This window comes from Fragaria vesca, linkage group LG2 (assembly GCF_000184155.1).
Source record: "Fragaria vesca subsp. vesca linkage group LG2, FraVesHawaii_1.0, whole genome shotgun sequence".
Classification (NCBI taxonomy): Eukaryota; Viridiplantae; Streptophyta; class Magnoliopsida; order Rosales; family Rosaceae; genus Fragaria; species Fragaria vesca.
Window position 1 is genome coordinate 21,478,837 of NC_020492.1, and position 21,650 is coordinate 21,500,486.

Consider the following 21,650-nt stretch of genomic DNA (forward strand, 5'->3'; position numbering starts at 1 on the left):
TGTCTCTTGACCCGACCCGATCCAGTTGAGGGCGCAATGACAGTTCTATCCTTACCTCCTCTACTGCTCTAGGCAAGAGAGAGAATAAATGACAGTTTTATCCTCTTTGGTTAAATTACTAGGCAACAACACTATCTAGGCCAAAAAGAACATATCTAGCGTCTTGTACAGAACTTCGGCTGCATATTTCACATCAGCTATTCAGATTTCAGCCTCAGGCTTTCACGAAGCAAATGATCTTTAGTTCTTTACAACATGTTTTCTTACGGTTGTTGTACCGCATCAACATGACATTAGCCTAATGCTATGTGTTACTGAAACAGGAGTAGATATTTACAACTGTCAAAACAATTAGTTAAACTGTGATTGTCATGTTATAAGTCAACTTTGTCCGAAGCTCCTTCATCTGCTGCTGTTGTGTTGCAATGGTGAAGTGGGGGAGCAGCAAATGAACTTGTCTGGTACATGTCAGAAGGTGGCTGATTTGTAGATTGCATTGTGCTCTCGGGCAATGAGGAAGATACTACTGTGTTTGCTGGATCTGTGTTGCTGGTTCCACTATGGCCGACTCCATCTCTGCCACAAACTGCTACCGTCGTAGTAGCTACAACCATCAGGGTGTGAGTGAATATAAACATGCATATGAAACTAGTCAGGAAAATGCTTTTCCCCCAAGAAAAGATTAGCATAATTCTGAATTGAGCAAATTGTTTTCCTTTCATCTCTATGTCTGGTCTCCATATACAGTTTCCAAAACGATTCAACAAAGAAAGACAATGGAAGAAGTTAAATAACCTGTCTGAGCAGTGTTGGTGTTTGCTATGCTTGTGGTTGAGGGCACAGATGAGGTTCCTGCTCCTTTTTTCATTTTAGACTGCAAAAGACGACCACAAATAGGAAGTACATTAGTCAACTTCTTATCCATAAAATCATTACCACAACGGAAGAAGTTAGAACATAATAGTTCTAAACGCACTCATTATCCATTTTTGTTAACATGACAGAATAAAGAGATGCATGCCCCGGTGAATGTGAAATGCCTGTCTCAAGTTCCTAAAGGAAAAGATATGCTCTACCCAAGAATTTACATTTTCAGCATCTCAAGAAAACTATCTTCAAATCATGTTAGATTTCATACCCTTGCATTTTCTTCACAATGCTTCACAACAAAAGAGATGTTCGTATAACGGCCATGCAGAAGTGTATAAGCCCACAAGAGAAGCTTCCTTGGGATGCTCAGGTCAAGGATTTCAGCCCCATCCGTGCTTGATCTGAGCTGCGTATCCCTTAGTAACCATGACGGAACTAAATACATATTGACACCGGATGAAGGCATTACACTGGAGCTCTCACGATAGAAGTTGTATGAAGATCGAAGCAAACCGCTGGCTATCTCTAAATTTTCATCTGAAGCTTTCTTGACAACTAGGTTCTTTATTTTAGAGAAAATAGGATTTCGTTTTGCTTCAAGCTTTTTAAAATGGGTTGGGTCCTCAAAAGCTGAACTCCACAATTCATCTGTCTGCAAATCAACACAGAGAAGCTGGCTATTTTCCAACCCACCATCTGAAGGATTAAGAACCTGAATCTCACTTGCGATTTCAGACTGTGATGGAGTGATTTGTGCCAACCATAATATAAGAGATCTACACCAAGCAATGGATGCGTGTCTGCAAACTTTCGCACAGTTGCTGTTTGACAGTTTTGGATTCTTGAAACGCTTTCGAATCTTCTCATTTATGGCTTCAAGAGTGTCCAGTTTACCATTTTCCTCTAAAGATATGATATATTCATGAAGATATCTGCAGAAAAGCCAAAATTCCATTAGACTTGTTGACATGACCACTAACATATTGAATCTCACACTTACTTCCAAGATTTATAAAATGAAGATGGACCAGGATACTGGAGACGAGAAAAGCTCAAATAAAAAAAATCTAGGACCTTTATCAATGTTTCATCAACAACTTAGAAATAATTGACAGCTATTCTATAAAGCTTAGGACTTTGTGGAAAATAAAATCAGCTAAATCAGTACATAAATTACCCATATAAACTGCTTTCTGATGTTTCTGTGACCTTAATCTCAGGTAAACCACATATCTCAGGCCATAAGTTCCCCTGTTCCATGAATAAAGAAAACACTTTCTCCAATATATGCTCGGAATTATCTACAGCACCAGAGCCAACAGTTTCAGCTTGTCGGATGGATGAAACAAGGGCTTTTACATACCTCCCAAGGGAAACTGGAACAAGATCTTCAATGCATAGTGAAAACTGCAGTTTTTAATCAAGTTAGATCAGCATAAACGGGTAGGGGAAAGAAGCAGATGACATGTAGAATAAGATGAGCTATTTAAAGGTAATAATGGCACATCTATCATTACTACTTAAAACTATATGGAAAAGTGACAAGCACTAGTGAAAATAGAGGAAAGATACAAAAGCTCAGCTAGTTAATCTGTATTCAGTCATGCACAAAGCTGCGAAATTTGTACTTCGGAATGCAAAATCCATCTATATGCAGATCTGAAAAGCTGCAGACTTATAAGCTGCAAAGTTATAATTCATGCACAACTGTATACAGATTTTCATGGTTGAGGGGGTTGTTATTAGCTAGCAGTGAACTACTGTATGTTTGTTCCACAAATTTGGAAAATCATCAAGAAATTGCTTCACCCATAGCAGTCACTGAAACACACGAGAGATTAGATCATTACCCTCTTATCAGACCGAAGAGAGATATAAGCACGGTCAAGCGTACATATGTCTCCAGTCTCCTCCAGCAGTTTCAAATAGAACAGAAGATATTTCCGTATGCAAGTAATGAATTTTCTGGAACTCTCAGGTAAGTTAACCTCAAGGGGCTTTTTGCTCCCGCAAAGTCCAGGAGTTTTCCGCCTGGCAAATGGAGAAGACATAACTCATTAGTTTCAAACCAAATTACAGTTTCAGGCTACATAATACCAACTTAAAAAACATAGACGTTACATAGATTTACAGTTGTACCTTCCTTTTTTGGCTGTACTATCAATTTCCCACATATTAATTGTAAATGATGATCGCGATGACTTGAAGCAAAAAGATAGTTCATCTTTTGCCTTCTCAGCCGCACCACTTGCCCCTTTTTTATACAGACCTTGTGCAAGCATATATCTGGCTTTATGAAAATGTTTAAGCTCCCCTTCAATACAAGTTTCAAGGGCACAAAGACAGTCGCTGTAAAGCATGTTCCACGCCTCTGATTTAACTGAATCTTCATGCTTCACCTCCTCAAAGTTTGTTTCTGTGCTTCTATCTTTTGGTGAGTTTGACATTTCCGCATCTATGTCACCTAACATTGTCATGACAGCATCCTTTGTTGACTGACTAAAGGCATATGCTGAAAGAACCTGAAATGGCCAAAGATTAATTGGGATATACACAACTATAAGACAAATTGTCTCCAATTCCCCAAATCATTTTAATGAAGGCAGGCCACAAAGACATATCCATCATAAAGACTTGGTCAGTTGCTCATCAAATTGTAAAAATAAGGTGGACCTATACAGGAAGATGTCATTTGGATCTCCCAAAAGTCTTGAGGATTGAGATATAGAAGGTTGATGATCTGGGAGAGAAGCCAGACAATGATAAACAAAAAGTAAAGGCAGAAAGAAAACCTTTAAAGCTTCTAGATCTTGTTTTCCACATGAAAAAAGTAACTTTAGTCGAGAAGCATGCATCCTGTAAACTGGATCTACAGCTGTTGGATTCAGAGCAATAGCTTTATCATAATATGATAATGATGTCTCATAGGAGTACCCAAGCTTTTCACAGAGCTTCCCAATATAGTAAGCATGGGACCAGTCTTGCCTGATACAGAAGAAAGCACAAAAAATCTATTTGAATTTGGCACATGAGGTTTGTATAGGTAATTCCATGAAAAGGAACTGCAGAAGAAAGTACATACTTGTGAGCAAAAGCCTTTTTAAAGTGTCTCATCGAGTTCTCGCAAAACACCACCCATGATGCATCCTTCAAGGGCACAACAGTTCGTTGATCATAAAATGGCACCACGCTCTGAAGGCTATCATAGTATACCAATGCCAATAACTCGTGTATCTCACTCTGAGTCACATATTGAAAACAATAATCATTATCTTATCCATGACAATCAAGAAATATTCTAACTCATTGAAAAAAGAGCTTTTATGACATAATTGGCACGTATATCGTAGCATGTGAAGAATTTATTTGGGATCCATAGAACATGAACCCCAAAAAAAAATTCCCTTTCTTTTTTGAGTCATCAGATATCAACCTTAAAATTCAGTAAATTCAAAAAAGATTGTCAACCATCTCCAAGAATCTGGAAAGTCCCAAATCAGTGATAAAGATGCAATCAGTAAACCTACCAGCATATGGCTGAAGCCCCCATTGCTAATCAACTAAGAGAAAAGGAAAGATTCTCAAACCAATGCAGTAATATATCTAGCAGTCATACACACACACACACACACACATTTAAAGAGAAGAGGGTGAAACCTGCTGAGCTGACGTCTTTGCCAAAGCCAAACTCATTAACAGACACCGCCTACTCCTCCTTCGACTTGTCTCTACTCTCTGAGGTAATGTGACATTCTTCCTCCATCCTGCCACATTGATGTGTTTACTGCCATCATTCAGTAACAAGTCCACTTCCTGTAGAGAAGGATCCCCAGAACATGATACTTAAAGCATTATTTTCGTTTGTAATACAACATTCACAAATTAGAATGACAAACAACAGTTGGTATTACCTCGTCATAGATTTGTCCTAGTCTTTGCCAACTTTCAAAACGCAGAGGGTTGTACAGTAAATCATATTTGAAGAGATTTGCATTTTGCTGTACAAATTCTTCCCCTTCCTTTGTAAGCACAAAGCCAGGCCACTTGTCTGTAGCATTGCTTTCCTCGGACAGGGCAAGGAAATAATACAAATTGCAATAGACATCCAGATACGGTTCAGAGCTGCAAGTATTCAATTACAGATAGTTCATGATCTCTGAATCTAACCATCAAGGGAGAGAACAAGGATTTACATTCTGAAGAAAACAAAAGGGAAGTTATATACCTCCCAACGGATGATGACTTTTGTTGTTTAACCCTTCTGTCATCAGGAAGTATCACCTTCGTTATGGTCTCAAGAAAGCCATCAGACCCAGCCTCATCTGAGAGCTTATCTTCACATAGATTGAGATCATCTAAGAACTTATCTATTGCATTTCCGGCCAAAACATCTTCTGGTGGTTGTGGAAAGTGTTTGCGTATGGCTCTGAGTACTCTTCGAACTTTGACTAGTCCTGTCCTCTGCAACACACATGAGTAATGACATCCCATAGAGGTTAGAAAACTATGTATTAAAGTAAGAAGCATAATCATATAAGTGGGAAACCATACAACATATACAAGCACTTGGAAGGGGATAGAGAGATAAAACTCACAGAAGAAGCCTTTGCATAAGGGAGTATGTACTGAAAAACATCAGCACATTGTTCCTTTGTCTGATAATCACCAGGGCTAGTATTTTTGTGCACAGCTAAATCATCTTCATAGGATGAATCAGATCTAATATTTAGACCATATAAGCAGAAGAAGCACTGATCCAAGGCATAATCAATTTTTAACTCAAGTTCATCCCTTTCATCTTTGATGAGTTCATCTTCTTCTTCATTCAATTGATCACTTGCTTTTTCACCTCTGTTGAGCTTACCACCAGAACCATCTTCATCTTGCTTTCTACCTTCTGATTCCAAATTAAGATCGTCATCTAGGGCTTTATCAGATGAAATGTTTTTTGATGATATTACTTCTGAAACATCCTTCCCTGCAGCACTGGTTTCATCTCTTCCGGTATGAACCATTTCCACATCTAGTGTTTCTGATTTTGATTCATTTAGAGTCATTTTGGCAGGACTATTTAGGTCAAGCAGCTCATTGTCTTCAGTGGTTTCTTTACTTGATGAGTTTAAGTTAGATTTAAACTTCATATCCAAGGCCAATAGATGCTTAATTGCAAATTTAAGAAACATTCCTTCCTCCTTTTCACTACCTTGACCCGCACAGCAGAGTCCATATTCGGCAAGTAGATCATGCATTGTGACAATTAAGTCAACCTAAGATGCAAAGTCAGAAAAAAATAATGAAAAGGGAAAGAACGACAAATGAACAAATAAATAGGAATAAACTCAAAAATATAACCAACTTGAGAATATCTTACTCACTTGAGTTTTAACAGGTATCATGTGGTTGAGGTGTTGAAGTTTGCAGAATGCAATGGAAGCTTCAATAAAGCAACTTTGTTCAATTTCATCAGCAATCACTAGCTCAGGAGATTTCTTACAGAGGAATATGCTTGCAACATTACACATGACAGACAAGAGCAAGCATTGGAGATCACCTATGCTGCTCATCGGAACAGAGTTGCTGTCCTGCAAGCATGAGATATAATTCATATAATCAGATACTGTACAAAATATGAAAGTATGTTCATCTCAGATTGATCTATAGTTATTAACATTGTAATAAGTATTCCAGCATCATTACCCTCCGGTTTCTCTGATCCTTACCCGAGGAAAAGAAAAAGGTAATATCAGAGCTATATATTCATAAAAATACACTTACAGAAGCTCCAGGTTGATCAATAAAGTTCTTCACTTGGGACACGCATTGAGAAATGGCTGTTACTTCCTCTGCAACCAAGAAATTCCAGCACTGCTTGCTCGAACTTTCGTTTGAATCTATGAGAGAACGGAAGCAAGCTTTTGACCCTGATTTAGAAAGGATGGATTTACAGGAAGCCAGGCCCTCATCAATTCCTGCTGCTGCCATAAGAATTTGCAGTTTCCGACGATGACAGTTCAAATAAATGTCAATATCCACAGGTTTGGTCTTTTCACAAGCTTTGATTAAAATGTCTAGCGCTGACAGTTCAACTGAAGTAATTCCTTCGCCTCCTTTATTAGCTAAGCGTAGAGGTAATGCATCTGGGGGAACATTTCTAGAGGCAAATAGAAGTGGAACAAGCAAGGTCATGCATTCCATATACATTTCTTTCTCAATCATCTCATCTAAAGTCTTCTGCATCAAGAAATCAATCTTTAAGATGTTAATTTCATGGAGAATCCTATCAACAGTTAACTCTTTAACAACCTTGCAATATGGGAGGCGGATTACACGCTGAGAATCACTGTTATTTTCCTTGTTCAAAAGTGACAAGGAAATACAGAACTCTTGGTGGGCTTTTTCCTTGTTGCCATCTAAAATAGATAATCGTCCACTTAACCAAAAAAACCGGACCCAGAAGGAGCTACTTGTTAACGACTTATCACCTAATGATACATCCTGGCAAACATAATTGTCTGCTGGTTTTCCATTATTACCAAAGAATCTCTTAAGCCCAGAGATACTTTCATCTTCCAAAGCTACAGATTCGAGAATCTTACAAAGATGATAAGATGCCTCGGACATGAATTCGGACAGCTTTGAAGCATCAGACAATGAACCAAGGTCATAATAAAGTTCAGCGAGGAAAAGGCAGCATTCCGGGGTCCTATCCTTCCCCCAATTCCTTGTCATCTTTTCCAAGTCCAGAAACTTAACAAGCGTATCCTGATACAGAAGAGCTCGACTTGCAACCTCTTCTAAAAGTAAATGAGCCAAATGGAAAGCACCATAGTTCTTTGAAGCTTTTTCAACAAATCTGCAAACATCACCATATTCAGTATCCCAAGGATTAGCTTGATCAGGACATAAAACAGAATGATTACTACAATGATTAGAATCTTTGATTCCGGATCCACCAGCTATAAAAGGTTCTAGACACTGAATAACAACCTTGGCCTGAGCTTTACCATTAGCAAAGTCAAGATCTTCTTTCTCTGGTTTACGACTTCTAAGCCTCTCAAGGCGAGTACTCCGCCTCTCCTGTTTTTGGAATTCTAGAAGACTTGTGTGTTTTTCTTTAACACCTGTTCTTCCAGTGTTGCAATCACCAGAAGAGGTACTTTCACCAATTGGGGTCAAGTTATGTCCTTTTCTTTCTTCAGAGCCTCTGTTACCTTCTGAACTAGAAGGTAAGTGTATAATTAATCTCATATCTCCAGATCTGTATTCTTTGGCATCCCTCATCTCAGATCTACAGCCATTCAACGGAAGTAAGATATCCAAGAGCGCATCAGCGAGAGCTGCCCAAGTAGCGTCTGGAACATTCAAATCCATGTTCTGGTTCATCTTCTTGGATGCAACGCCCTCCTCTAGAAGAGCTTGAGTTGCTTTTCTCTTGTCAACAAATTGGAGACGGACATGTTTAGGTTCAAGCTTATCTATACCTCTAGGAGCAAATGGAACTGGCTCTGACTCTTCAATTGTTTTCTTGACATGCAAAGCACGAGAATGTGATGGCCAATGCCTCAAAATTAACTCTGCCACAGAAAGGCATGCAACCTCATCACCGATAGCAATAAGAACTTCCAACAACTTCTCCATGCAGTTCCCTGCATAAACAATTTCGAAGAAAATTCACTATTTTGTACAAAAAAGTAATCACACAGCAAGCAAAGTATATAGTTGAAATATTAAACTTAAAACACTCACAATTATTAGGGCTACATAAAAGCCCTTGCTCAAATGCCCAACGTGATATACTCAGAGACCCCATCGAGCATGATAATGTTCCAAGCTGGTTCCAGACAACAGAATCTTTGGTATCGATCTCTACAGCTTGAAGATAACATCGTAGAGCACTCTCATAATGTGCTGAACCTTGTTGAAGAAAAACATTCGCAAGGTTCTTCAGTGCCAAAAATCTGCAGCCAGCAAGAAAACATATAATGCAAGTTTCTTCACCATGCTCATTCAATTTTCTTAATCTCTAATGTTCCTGAAAACTAGCAAAACGAGCATATCTCCAAAACTAACATCTTACATAATCTGTAAGACTAATCATTCATCTTATGCGCATTGCAAAATTGTAAATCAACTACAGATTCTGGGATAATGCATAGATCCAAACCTAAGTTGCAACAGATGACAATCGCTGACGTTTCCATCCACCTGCACGGCAATAGGAAATCAAATGCCTATCCATCAACACAGAAAACCAACACACAACCATCTCAAACATTATTTCCTGGAAAATCTAACCTGTGCGTTTTCTATTAGAGGGTCTTTGAGGACAGACTCTAACAACTCAGTAGCCCTCTTGTACTCTTTAGTCTGTAACTTGTGAAGTCCCTCATGATAAGTTTGTGAGAGATGAAACTCCTGATATCCAAACCAAGCAATTTATCATCTCTAAAAATTTCAATACTTGTACACAAACTCTACTCCTAATTACTTCTAAAATTACACTTGTACACCTCAAAAATTCATCAAGTAATTCAAGAAAAATTTAGAAAGAGAGAGATGGAGAGGCATGCCTGAGCTTCTTTGGTGGGAGCCAAAGGCTCCCATGTGCCTTTGGAGTCAGTATCGTTGATAGCTGCAATCGAGAACTGAAAAAGCACACGAATTCAGAATCACATTACCACAAAATCGCAAATTCAAGAACAAAGAGAGCGAGAAAATTCAATCTCGAGCTCAACGTACCATCGCCGTTCGAATTTGGTAGCATAAGGTTTGCTTCGAACAGAATTGAGGGCTTACTGAAGTGAGAAGCTAGAAATCTCCAGAGCAATTAGGGTTTTAAAAAGGGAGGGAGATTTCACTGTGCGTTGTTTCAACGTTTTAAGAGCAACGCCGGTGAGTGTGTTCGACGTGTCGCCGCCTTATTGGTGCTTTAGTTTTCCCAGTAAAACGCTGCGTTTGGTTCGAGTATTTCTGTAATGCCCACCAAGTAATGGTTGCTGCTTGATCGGTTCCTGAGAAAAAAGAAAAGGAGTCGGAGACTGCGAGGTCCTAATCGTCTTTTAGCTCCGATTGGTTGCTCCAAAACCCAAACAAAAGAAAGGTAATAAATACTCACCCACTTTCAGAACGATGCGTCTCGTTCTTGTTTAGCAACAGCAGAAAGGTTGAAGGAGTAGTATGGGTATTTCTGTATTGCCCACCAAGTGTTTGATAAAATGCGCAACTGAAAAACTGTGTTTGGTTCAGGTTCAAGAAATCTGAATACAGCAATGTGTCAGATACGAGTTGGTAATGTTTTGATCACTACTCTCTACATTGTCTGGATTGGTATTAGCGGTTCGAGTTTGAGCTATGGAGATTTGTAAGTGTGATGAAACAACCCAATATGCATGTGTTTCTGCTTTGATTTTAGGCACATTGCGTTGAGCCAAATTTGGTGTGTTTTAGGGTAGATAAGAAGGTTCTGAATGTAGGGGAAGAGCTGTGGAGGGAGATTCTGCCGCTACGAATGGGTTCGCGGCTTTACCGGCTTGAAGGGATCAAGCCGAGTACTTGGTATGAAGTGAAGATATCATATCCAGCTTCTGTATGTGTTTCCCAACTTTTCATGGAGTTTGTTTGTTTGTGTCTTTCACCAGTCCCATAATGTACTTGTTTAACTTTGTATTGCTGTGTGTTAACATTTGAACAGATTCCGGCTAGCTTTTCCATACAACTCAAGAGAGGGGACTTGGAGTTACCACTGAATGGGAACAGAAGATTACTGAACACCGAAAAGCTGATTTTCAAGAGCGAAAATGATGATCAGAACGATCAGGTTCGATTTCGCCACTGTACCTTCGCATTATGAGAGATGCCCTCTAAGATATGTGATCCTTCTGTAACTATACTTACTGCTCAGGGTGACATGTATGTGTTGGTGACTGTGGAGCCTGAGGGGGTTGTTGCCATACCAAATGTGCAGGAGAGGGAGCACATCATCTTCAACATAGGTAATGTACATACAGTTAAATGAGTTTAGGCGTTCGTTTACTATGTTCTGTTTCCCAAGTGTTTTAAGAAGAGTAAAGTGTTTCCTTATATAACATGCTTGCGTAACAAAGTTTCATATCGTATTGGAAGCAGTTTGTGATGAACTGTTGCTGGGGATTCCTCACCAAGCTTGGTGGGTCGTAGGCTTTGTGGTGGTGTGTTTGGTTTTGGCCATCATCATACCCTCATTTCTTCCACCCTTTTTGTTAAGAGCAGTTGATCAGAATGCTTCGAAAAATTCTTGAATTCGACTCTGATTCTGACTCTGACTGGACGAAGATCATTTGAGGCCTTAGTTCGTTTTGAGTCACTCCCGGGCATCGATGGGGCTTCTCTTTTTTTCTTCTTGTTCTCTCTTACAAATGATTAGATAGATCAGACTTGTTAGCATAAAATTTCTTCCTTTCTCTTTTTATAGGTAGGCTGGCACATTATGTCAAGTGTGGTATGCATTCTGCCATTTTAATTAATAGAATACCACCACTTCCGTTTTCTTTAGTTTGGTCGTGCCAGACACACTTTCGATTAAGCTAGCTCCACAAATGCGCACAGGCTATGAAAGCAGAAAAGGGGTTTATCTTAAACAAGAACTTACACTGGAACCAGATTCAATAACAGTAGAACAAGAGTGAACGTAAAAAGAAACACAGAAGAAGCACCAACATTCAGTTACAACAACACGGTCATATATTACAGCAACACAGTCATATATGAAACTCTCATAAACCGATTTGCACGAAAGAGCCCCCATATGCGTGAGCCCTTCTCTTGGCAGCGAGGTGATCAGATGCGTATCTAAACAACCATGACAGTGCCGTAACCGCCGCCACGGCACACCCGCCAGAGAAGACGAAACCACATGCTGCAAGGAAGAGGACTATCCCTACCGGAACTAGGATTGGACTAAACAGCACTACAACCGGGGAGGTGAAGATCAGCACCATCACCGTGCCGGTTAAAGTTAACCCTGACAAGACTAAGAAGGTTGCACCGACTGCTCCTGTGGTCAAGACCTTGGCAGTGCTGGTCTGGTCGCGTGAGGCCAATGGCTCATTGGGCTTCTGGGAAGAGGCGAATGGCATGGTGTTGATCATGGCTGCTGCGACTGAAAAGTATGAAGGAGTCGTGGAATCTGAACAAGTCTTATTTATAGGAGAAGAACGCTGGGTGGTGATGTTTTGTGGTTCCAGCGGTGGTGGTGGGGTTGCATGAACTTGCTTTCATCTGGTGTAAACACGTTACCATGAGTGAAGCGTGAAAGAACAGGTGGCTGCTGCCTACATTCTGCAAGTCATATTAACAAGACGTTCCTCGTCATTTTTCCATTTCTGTATGCAATTGCCTTAAACCACGTTAATTAACAGAGGATATCCTGCTTAACTCAACACCTTCATTGATCACTTCCAAAGTTCATGGCCGTATCCCTTTAGCTGTTCCTCATGTTCTTACCATAGTTTAATTCTTTTTTTTCTTTTTCTTTTTTTTACATATATATATTATGGCCTCCATTTATCGTTTGATCTATTCATCTATAAAAACTTAATTGTTTTAGCATGAACTTTGTGTCCTTTCTAGCTTCCTGCAGATAAATTGCACGGCATCTTATGTCAGTTTGCGCTGCTTCCTCTTTTTCTTAGGTTTGGTATTCCCGCTGCAACAGGTTGATACCGATGATTAAGATTTCACAGTTTCTCAGATGTCATATATATATGAAATTAAGCGGAAATTTAATGAGTTTATCATAAACAAGAACATCCATATGATCCATGTTTTTGCATTACAACACCACCGCAGGCACGTACATATATAAACACACGCACAAACACTCATAGTCGACCAAACTGAGCCCGGCTAGCGTAAGACCCGTCATAAGTGTAATTCCTTCTCCCGGTAGAGATGTAGTCGGATACATACTTGTACAACCACGTCAGCGCCGTGATCGCCGCCACGCCACACCCGCCAGAGAAAACAAAACCAGCTGCTATTAGGAACATGACTATCGCCGCCGGGACTAGGACCGGACTGAAAAACACTAGAACCGGGGTGGCCATGATAAGAGCAATCACGGTCCCGGTTAAAGTTAACCCAGACAGCCCTACCAGCGTGGTGCCAATAGCGCCGGCAGTCAAGAACCTGGTTATTATGCTAGTCCTGCCTTGTGAGGATGGGGATGAGTGGTACTGATCGACGTCGACGACGTCGTGCTTGTGATGAAAGTCTGCTGTGGCCATGATCACGGTTAGTGATATGATCGAGACAATTAGTGATGGAGCTGAGAAGGGTTGGTTGTGTATATATGTGTGTATAAGAAGCAAAGGTTTGTGTGTTATTGCATGCAATGTAGCACGGTGGTGCGCTTGGACTGTGAACACGTAGCTAAAAGCTAGCCTACAATTTAATGAGTGGTGGCATATGGTGGCGGCACGGTGGCACTTGTGCCATGGCATTTGTCAAACAAAACCAAAGAAGAAGATGGGCCCGAAATGACGAGAAGTCTAGAAGTTAATGGTCGAAAAGTCTAGGTTGGTTCAGTTTGTCTGGCATCTGTGCTTCAGAGTACGTAACTGGAGTTACTCCAAGTTTCTAGAGCATTTTTTGGTAAAAAATATATACTTAAATTGCATAGAAATCCACTCCTATATAGTAAACTCTGCTTCTGGTACCAAGTACACATACAAGCAGATAGGAGATAGAAAAAGAAAACATTAAATTAATTTAACAATATTAACAAACAAAATCACACAAATTACTTAATCCACTCCCACAAAGGCCATAACCAACCAATCCACCCGAATCTCATCTTCAAGTACTTCCTCACAAGACTAAGCCCCAGATCAAATAAAAACTGCGTCCAGTTCTTCTTCTTGGACGCATACTTAAACAACATGGATGACGCCCATATTGCACCCACCGCCGACAACACAAAACCAGCTCCGACTAGGAACACGAATACCCCAGCCGGAATCAGAATCGGACTAAACAACACCACAGCCGGTGTAACCACGATCAGCGCTAACAACGTCCCCGTTAAAGTTAACCCGGACAAGAAATATAGCGTGACACCAACTGCGGTTGAGCTCAAAAACTTCACATTAATAGTACTAGCAGTCTCGCCGACCGAGTAGTCTTCCGGCTTCTGATACGACTCCGTCTCCGCCATGATCCACGACTCTGATAGGGGACAACGGTGAGCTCGAGTTTTCTTGAGCTTAACACATCGCTAGGACTCAAATGCGTGGCACGTGGCCTGCATTGGTAGAAAAGGCTTGGGCCCACACAGACGCTCCTCGACAATAAAGAAAGATGGAGAGTTTTAGACCGTTGGATATTTCGCGTTCACAGATCAAATCTGTACACTAGCGTACACAATTGGGGCCTGGATTTTGAAAAAACCCGAGGGAGGTGACAGAAAGATGGATGCGACGTGGCTTAGATCTGGGGATTCGACCGTTGTGAAGTGCTGGCTTATTCAATCCCCTTGTTTAGAAATCCCCTCTCTCTAAATTTCAATCTCCCCCTTCTCTTTCTCTCTCTCTCTCTCTCTACATTTCTCTTTCTCTCTCCTCAATCTCTCTCACTCTCTCATGGCGATCGCTGCGGAGACCCAAACCCCGCAGAAGGTAAGAATTGAATTAAACCAAATTTCAATTTTTGTAGCCGTTGGTGGGTCTCGAAGAAAACCCCCAATTCGAATCCTAGGGTTTTCTGTTCTTTATCATTTGGTTTTGATTTCAAGGTTAGAGAATGGTTTTTATGGATTCTTGACTGTTTGATTGGGCTCGGGGGAAGAGATCCCATCTGGGATTAGGGTTTTGGGAACCCTAGGATTATCGATTCGAGGAATCTGGGATTGACTGGGTTTAGATTTTTTAGGGATTTAAGCTGATTGATGATTTTTAGGGTTTTGATTGTGATTTTGGGTGCTGACAGGGTTCATCGGAGGCTTCAGCGACGGAGACGAAGAGATGGACGCTCAGTGACTTCGATATTGGGAAGCCTCTGGGACGTGGAAAGTTTGGTCATGTCTATTTGGCAAGAGAGAAGAGGGTATGATCCTTCTTCTTTACCATGACAATGTATTTGTTCGATTTTTGCTGTTTTCTTAGCTTTTTTTCGATTACGATCTTGGTGCATTTCTGAACTGTTGTTAACTATGGAGTTTATTGGGTTTCTGGAGTTGATCTTCTATAGCTGTTATAAACGGAACTACACTGATTAGTATACATAAGTGATCAGATGTGGATGATCTACTGACTTCCTTAAACTTTTCTCAAGAAATGAATAGATGGGCTGGAGATTTGTGTAGAATGTGCTTTGTTATCAAATGATGTGGAATGTCCTTTTGCAATTTTAAGTTGGAAATTAGTGTTTGCTATTTATCATCTTGGTGTTGTATCTCTCTGTTTGCCTGCTTTTAGTGGTGTGTATACACATTTTTTGATCTGTATCTTTGCCTGAAACAGAGCAATCACATAGTGGCACTCAAAGTCCTCTTCAAGAGCCAGTTGCAACAATCTCAGGTTGAGCATCAGCTTCGCCGGGAAGTTGAAATACAAAGTCATCTTCGCCATCCCAATATTCTACGTCTTTATGGCTATTTTTATGATCAGGTATAGTGCTTAAGGTGATTTATGTTTGCACCAAATTGAATGTCGCCTAGTTAATGGAACCACAATGGTACATAGTCACTCACCCTTGTAGTGGAAATTACTGCAGAAACGAGTTTATTTGATATTGGAATATGCTGCCAAAGGTGAACTATACAAGGAACTCCAGAAGTGTAAATACTTCAGTGAAAGACGTGCAGCCACCGTAAGTTTTTTTGTGGTGTCGAATTCATTCTCTTTCAGTTGTTTATACTTTAAAGAATAGAAATTCTGATGTTTTTTTTGTATGAGGTATTTGCAGTATGTTGCATCATTGGCCCGAGCCCTTATATACTGTCATGGAAAGCATGTAATTCATCGAGATATCAAACCAGAAAACCTTCTCATTGGTCAACAGGTGCTGAATGCCTTACTATGCTGTTATATGTTTCCTTTTTATGACTTATTGATGCTTACTTGTTGCTTATCATGTCAATGTGGATTTCTAATGTCAGGGTGAACTTAAGATAGCAGATTTTGGGTGGTCAGTGCATACATTCAATCGCAGGCGGACCATGTGTGGCACTCTTGATTACCTCCCTCCTGAGATGGGTATGTTAAAAACAAGTGATAGTGTTTTGAAAACCAGTGCTTTATGCATTTGCTAAACGAATTTGTCTTTATTGTCTTCATTTGTTACTACTACTCTACCTAACTAACATATGCGGGGTTGTGATACAGTGGAGAGTGTAGAGCATGATGCTAGTGTAGACATCTGGAGCCTTGGTGTCCTGTGCTATGAGTTTCTTTATGGAGTCCCTCCATTTGAGGCCAAAGAGCATTCAGACACATATAGAAGGTAAAGTGTGGACTGCAAAATGATTGAAGATCTTATATAATCTATACATGGCTAAAATGGTTCTGCTATCTTCTCTTTGCAGGATTGTTCAAGTGGATCTGAAGTTCCCTCCTAGACCAATTGTCTCATCTGCTGCAAAGGACCTTATAAGTCAGGTGATTTTGGCTACTATGACCTACAGTATGCAATTAATCAGTTCAAGTATTATGACCTACAGTATGCAATTAATCAGTTCAAGTATTTGGTAGTATTCCATTTTTTCTTCAAAATGGAAGGGTTATTAGTAGTAATGCCAGATTATAAAAAATTTCTTATAAATGCAGATGCTTGTCAAGGATTCTTCTAACCGCCTGCCATTACACAAGCTTCTAGAACATCCATGGATTGTTCAGAATGCAGAGCCGTCTGGCGTCCATAAGATCTAAATGGAGATAGCAGTGATCCTTATTCATTTTATGTATCAATCCAAAACATCTGTGGATTGTTCAGAGTGTAGTGCCGTGACTGCTGTCTGGCGTCTGTAAGATCCAAGGAGAATAGCAGTGGTCCTTTTCATTTTATGTAACAATCCAATATTATGAACTACATCCTGTATTGATAACAAATATTGATAACAAATTGTTTGTTAATAAAAATTCCTTGTTTTAACCATTGTGGTCCAAGTTTACAGTTCTTCAGTCAACTGGTTTAATATGACTGAGCTCTGTGCCCAGTAGCACCCTGTAGTTGTGGGACACTTTGAAGTGTTTCTCTCTGTATTGAGGTTTATGTAACCTTGTTTAAGCAGATAAAATGAGATAAATTACCCAACCATTGTAGGAAATGCGTAAAAGATGAATCTACTGAATCCAATTAAGATGAAAGCATAACAATTAAACTGAACAGATGGCATACCAACACCTGTTATAATGAACTCTTAAATAGCCAAATTACTTTCATTACCCTTTTCAAAACATCCAAAACTATCCAATAGAATAAATGGCCAACAGCAACACTGTCAAAAATATGCAATGAGCTAAGTAATTACAAAATCGTACAAGCTAATCCCACTCCAGATATGCTAGTTTTGCTTCTACCAAATGAACATCTTATGCGATAATCTCTTTGGTAGGACATGGTGAACTGAATTTGTTTTATACTAGCAAGTAAAAATGTGAATTCCATCAGCATTCTGAAGAGCATCAAGGAAAGATCTGAACACTAATGACTCTAACAGAAGGTTTCGAATAATATGGTCTCGTGTTTTCATGTCGTGCTAGGAATGTCTCTAGTACTTGCTATCTTTACAATTGTCTCCTTCTAGCAGTTGAGTTACAGGCTCTTCCTCTTTTAGGACTTCATCAACGTCTTTGGGGTTCAAGAAGCTCGGCTGGTTGGTTGAAGAAAGGAGCCGTGCCCACATCCTATCAGTAATCACAACCTTGTTCTGGCGCTCAGTGATATGCTGTATATCAAAAGTTGAAGAAGGATCAATATCTAAGAGCAACATTTCGAATGAGATTATTAAGAAGATGCAGTTAAAGATAAGAGCTTTCGCCATTCAGTGTGACAATAACCAACTGTGTAAGAGAAAGGATAACTATGTGAGTGATAGAAAACCTACATTAAAAGGAATGTAAGAATGTCTTCCATTGACAGGCCCAACTACAAAGCCCGTGAACCCTGCCATTGCTCCATGAACGGCACTTTGAGCCAGCAGTGTGCAGTAGACATTGTCAGCTGCATTACTCGGAATAGCCCTGATCATGTATGTAGGATCTGGAAAACAATTGGACTTGTTAGACAGCATGTTAAACTTATTTAGTGATGTTGGATTGAGGAATATAAACAAGTTGGGGGGGGGGGGGGGGGGGGGGGGGCGGGTTTGGTGTTTGTAATCTGGGGCCACTAACCTATGTATTTCAGATTTACAGACAGCTTATGTTGGTGTGCAAAGTGATCCTGAAACAGAAGCAAAGAACAGAGATCAATAAATTGACATCACAGTTTCTTGAATGGAAGAAAGAGGTCAAATCCCTTTCCTTTTATCTCATTCTTATTCCACCCATATGAAAAGCATGTAGGAGAATATTTATGTCAGTAGAATACTTTCATGATATCATGTGATGCGAAGAAGAAAATAGAAAGAATTGCGAGTAATACCTTGATCCTCTGAGATATCCATAACCCCACATCTTTAAGTAGCTTGTTTCCCGAAGCATCTTGCTGGTTCATGGATTGCAAGCTCTCTTCCAGAAGATCCTGTCCTGCTCCCTCAGCAATCACAATAACCATATGTCCATTTTCTTTGAGTCGCTTTTCAATGAACTCAAAAAGTCCACCTCGTCCTTCAAGAAAGAAGGGGGACTCTGGAATCAAACAACAGTCCACATCTCGACTGGCAAGTGTAGCATACATAGCTATGAAACCTGCAACAGGATCCCAGTTTAAGATGAAAGCTGTATTAGTAATCAGAACATAACTATTACAAAGATTAAGCATTAGGATCAGTATTTCCATGACTAAAGAAGAATACAAAATGTAGACATGAAATGAGAATAATTACCACTGTAGCGTCCCATTAGCTTCACAACACCAATACCATTCTCAATACTTTCAGCTTCCACATGAGCTGCATTAATGGCACGCTGGGCCTCCTCAACCGCAGTATCAAAGCCAAAGGATCTATCTATAACCTGAACCAAGAACAGAGAAATACAGTATGAAACAACAAAAACAGAAACTAGTATTAGATCATTTGGTCTGTGCTGCGTTTAAGAAGTACCGGTATGTCATTGTCTATTGTTTTGGGAACTCCTACAACAGCAACTTTGAGGCCACGGCGTCTAACTTCCTGCACAATCAGCAGTGACTGCTTTATGAATAGCCAAGACACGAGAAACAAAAATATATATTTTTCTTTACAAAAATGATGTAAAGCAATGAACTATATGAGAGGGATGGAGGTGTGCAGATATATACATATATGATAGTAGAGAGACTATATTGATACATGCACCGCCTGGGGACATTGAACCATGCCTTGGGAACCCAAAAATTATTAACACGAAATATCCATTAAGTAACCCATTCTACCACCATGACTTGTAAACAGTGACTAATTGTTTTCTTCAAACTAATTATTATGCAGGCTGGACTAGCAAGGTACCTAACACGGTAGTAAGGAACTAAAAATTTCAATACCAAAAACAAAAATGAGATCGTAACATATACTTCACCAAAATAAGTCAGATCAGTTGAGCATGGAGGTTTTCTATAGGGGTCCAGGAAACACCAAAAAAAATTAGAAACGATCTGTTAAGATTGACCCTATGGTTTTAAGGTGGCCTCATAAGGAACTACGAAGGTTACATCTACCAAAGTACCAAAAGATATACATAATGTCCTAATGACAAGACATAAAAAGCTGAATAATTTAGCGGAGAGTAGATTAACCTCAAATATGACAGATGCTCCTCTTTGAGTTCCATCGCCTCCTATTATGTAAACCTGTATCACAAGTAGAGAATGCCATGAGAGTCTGTCAAGTGTGCCTGAGCTATGAGCTATAATGTCTGAATTTACAGTGTATGGCAAACATCAAGCAAAACAATAGTTAAGCCTTACCTGGTTAATTCCACGATCATGAATGCTGTCAACAATCTTCGAGGTATCATGGCCTCCCCGTGATGTCCCAAGGATAGTACCACCACGTTTATGAATATCGTTCACAACCCTAGGTGTCAAATCAACAGTATTTCGGGAATAGAAACCACTATATCCTCCCTAATATAAGTCAGTTAGAATTAATAAGTGCATAGTAATGAACCTCATGAAATGCAAGACACAACTCTTGTAGAAAAGTAATATCAAACTTATCCCTTTACAAATTATAGAAATGAATCAGACATCAAGTTCATGAGCATATATGGTCACTCACATCTATTCCGAGAACCTTGTTGACACCATACATGTGATAAAGTCCACAGACAATTTCCCTGATCACCGTGTTGAGCCCAGGGCACAAACCACCACATGTTACGATACAGGCATGCACTTCATCCGCCTCAAAATACACCTAAACCAACAGACAACCCATGAATGCAGGCACAACAAACGCAAATCTCATTCCTGTGTAGCATTACTTCAACAGCACCCAGACAAACATAAAATGATATACCTTTTGGCGTGGTCCTGCTCGCCGAAGGTGTGTCCCTCTTGGACTATCCTTGTGGACAACAATCTATAGAAAAGTGTAACCAAGACTAGTTACGCTCACATATACAACACGAAAACTACAGATTAACTCAGCCTAAGCTAATTTCTCTTGATCAAAGATCACATCTCTTGGACATGATCTTCATTCCGTCGCCGCAGTCCAAATTTTTATGTAAACATGACCATCTCAAAATTGAAGAGATCTCAAATAAAAAACCACATCTTTCTACGAAAAGCTCAAAATCCAATTAAGAAAAGAGAGTGCTACCTTTTGAGCAACAGTATCGTCTTCGTTAACAAAATACTGCCTGTTAGGTCACAAAACAGTCATTTTGTACCGAACTGGAAACAAATCAAAAGCAAAAGCATAAATCATATTTCTGGAAAATTCATACGTACTTGACTACAGAGTAAGCAGGATTGGTTTGCAGTGGATTAGGATAAGTCTGTAACCAAAAAACAGCCACCGAATCGAGTCAATCACAGTGTGAGAACACAGCAACTTGAATGCGAAGAGAGAAAGAGAGTGAGTGAGTGAGAAATTTACAGGAAGATCGGACAAGTAATCGGCGAGATGAGGCACGTCTTCGAGCACGTAACCGGCTTCGCCTTTGACGATCTTCAACTTCGGGTCACCGGAAACCGCCATTGTTGTTCTGGAAGAGAAAAACCAGCGGCGAAGTAAAACTGATTTGGAGGAGAAGTGAGAATCTCGAATCAGTAAAATGGTTTAGGCAGAGAGGAGTTAAGCGTAAATTTGAAGAAGTGAGGGGTATTTAAGGGAGGCGGTGATTGGGCCCGTGAGGTCTGGAAAGAACGCATAAAGCCTGAGCGGCACGTGAGTCGTGCTGGTAGAGCGACGTGTCGTTTGTTGTCTGATAGGCTAAAGCGTTGATGGTGACCAAGTCCTTGGGTTAGTGAAAACGGGTGGCGGGTTTTGAGTGGGAGGATTTGGAATAAAAAGGAAAGCGGGAATAATGCGACGTCGTTTTGATGCCGGAAATCAGGCGGCGGATTACCTGGTTTTGGAATAGTGTAATCCAGGTAGGGACAAGTGCAGCGCGGAATAATCATCTTGAACTGGAAATGTGGAATCTAGATGCCAC

The 21,650-nt window shown here is 40.1% G+C and overlaps 6 protein-coding genes and 1 pseudogene across 7 annotated transcripts; 2 read left to right on the forward strand and 5 right to left on the reverse strand.

The window, feature by feature from the left end:
* Window positions 1–169: 169 nt before the first annotated feature.
* On the reverse strand, window positions 170–9,783 carry LOC101292862. Its single transcript, XM_004291101.1, has 21 exons — window positions 9,610–9,783; window positions 9,441–9,515; window positions 9,166–9,285; window positions 9,035–9,075; window positions 8,617–8,828; window positions 6,791–8,516; window positions 6,646–6,742; window positions 6,246–6,452; window positions 5,858–6,137; window positions 5,466–5,752; window positions 5,096–5,331; window positions 4,782–4,992; window positions 4,528–4,683; window positions 3,953–4,110; window positions 3,663–3,855; window positions 3,010–3,392; window positions 2,721–2,901; window positions 2,048–2,277; window positions 1,139–1,802; window positions 796–874; window positions 170–604 (listed from the first exon to the last, which is right to left on the reverse strand). Exons 1-21 carry the CDS (start codon window positions 9,610–9,612, stop codon window positions 375–377), a joined length of 5,769 nt encoding a protein of 1,922 aa, XP_004291149.1. The 5' UTR covers window positions 9,613–9,783; the 3' UTR covers window positions 170–374.
* An 82-nt stretch (window positions 9,784–9,865) lies between these two features.
* LOC101293160 lies at window positions 9,866–11,263 on the forward strand. The gene is made up of 6 exons (XM_004291102.1): window positions 9,866–9,970; window positions 10,117–10,231; window positions 10,318–10,456; window positions 10,562–10,687; window positions 10,772–10,862; window positions 10,996–11,263. The coding sequence occupies exons 2-6, from the start codon at window positions 10,140–10,142 to the stop codon at window positions 11,145–11,147; spliced, it is 600 nt and encodes a 199-aa protein (XP_004291150.1). The 5' UTR covers window positions 9,866–9,970; window positions 10,117–10,139; the 3' UTR covers window positions 11,148–11,263.
* A 358-nt stretch (window positions 11,264–11,621) lies between these two features.
* LOC101297409 (oleosin 14.9 kDa-like) lies at window positions 11,622–11,984 on the reverse strand. Its single transcript, XM_004292786.1, has one exon. The coding sequence runs from the start codon at window positions 11,982–11,984 to the stop codon at window positions 11,622–11,624; it is 363 nt and encodes a 120-aa protein (XP_004292834.1).
* Window positions 11,985–12,728: 744 nt separating this feature from the next.
* Window positions 12,729–13,133, reverse strand: LOC101297701 (oleosin 14.9 kDa-like). Its single transcript, XM_004292787.1, has one exon. The coding sequence runs from the start codon at window positions 13,131–13,133 to the stop codon at window positions 12,729–12,731; it is 405 nt and encodes a 134-aa protein (XP_004292835.1).
* Window positions 13,134–13,648: 515 nt separating this feature from the next.
* Window positions 13,649–14,062, reverse strand: LOC101297992 (oleosin 14.9 kDa-like). Its single transcript, XM_004292788.1, has one exon. The coding sequence runs from the start codon at window positions 14,060–14,062 to the stop codon at window positions 13,649–13,651; it is 414 nt and encodes a 137-aa protein (XP_004292836.1).
* A 314-nt stretch (window positions 14,063–14,376) lies between these two features.
* On the forward strand, window positions 14,377–16,973 carry LOC101293455 (serine/threonine-protein kinase Aurora-1-like). Its single transcript, XM_004291103.1, has 9 exons — window positions 14,377–14,522; window positions 14,833–14,949; window positions 15,366–15,512; window positions 15,619–15,714; window positions 15,811–15,906; window positions 16,004–16,100; window positions 16,230–16,347; window positions 16,430–16,502; window positions 16,671–16,973. Exons 1-9 carry the CDS (start codon window positions 14,487–14,489, stop codon window positions 16,770–16,772), a joined length of 882 nt encoding a protein of 293 aa, XP_004291151.1. The 5' UTR covers window positions 14,377–14,486; the 3' UTR covers window positions 16,773–16,973.
* A 275-nt stretch (window positions 16,974–17,248) lies between these two features.
* On the reverse strand, window positions 17,249–21,291 carry LOC101293744 (annotated as a pseudogene). Its single transcript, XR_184026.1, has 13 exons — window positions 21,092–21,291; window positions 20,944–20,990; window positions 20,813–20,852; window positions 20,507–20,569; window positions 20,267–20,404; window positions 19,954–20,112; window positions 19,783–19,836; window positions 19,112–19,180; window positions 18,893–19,022; window positions 18,490–18,755; window positions 18,240–18,288; window positions 17,951–18,105; window positions 17,249–17,791 (listed from the first exon to the last, which is right to left on the reverse strand). The product of XR_184026.1 is annotated as a 6-phosphofructokinase 3-like (transcript).
* Window positions 21,292–21,650: the final 359 nt, after the last annotated feature.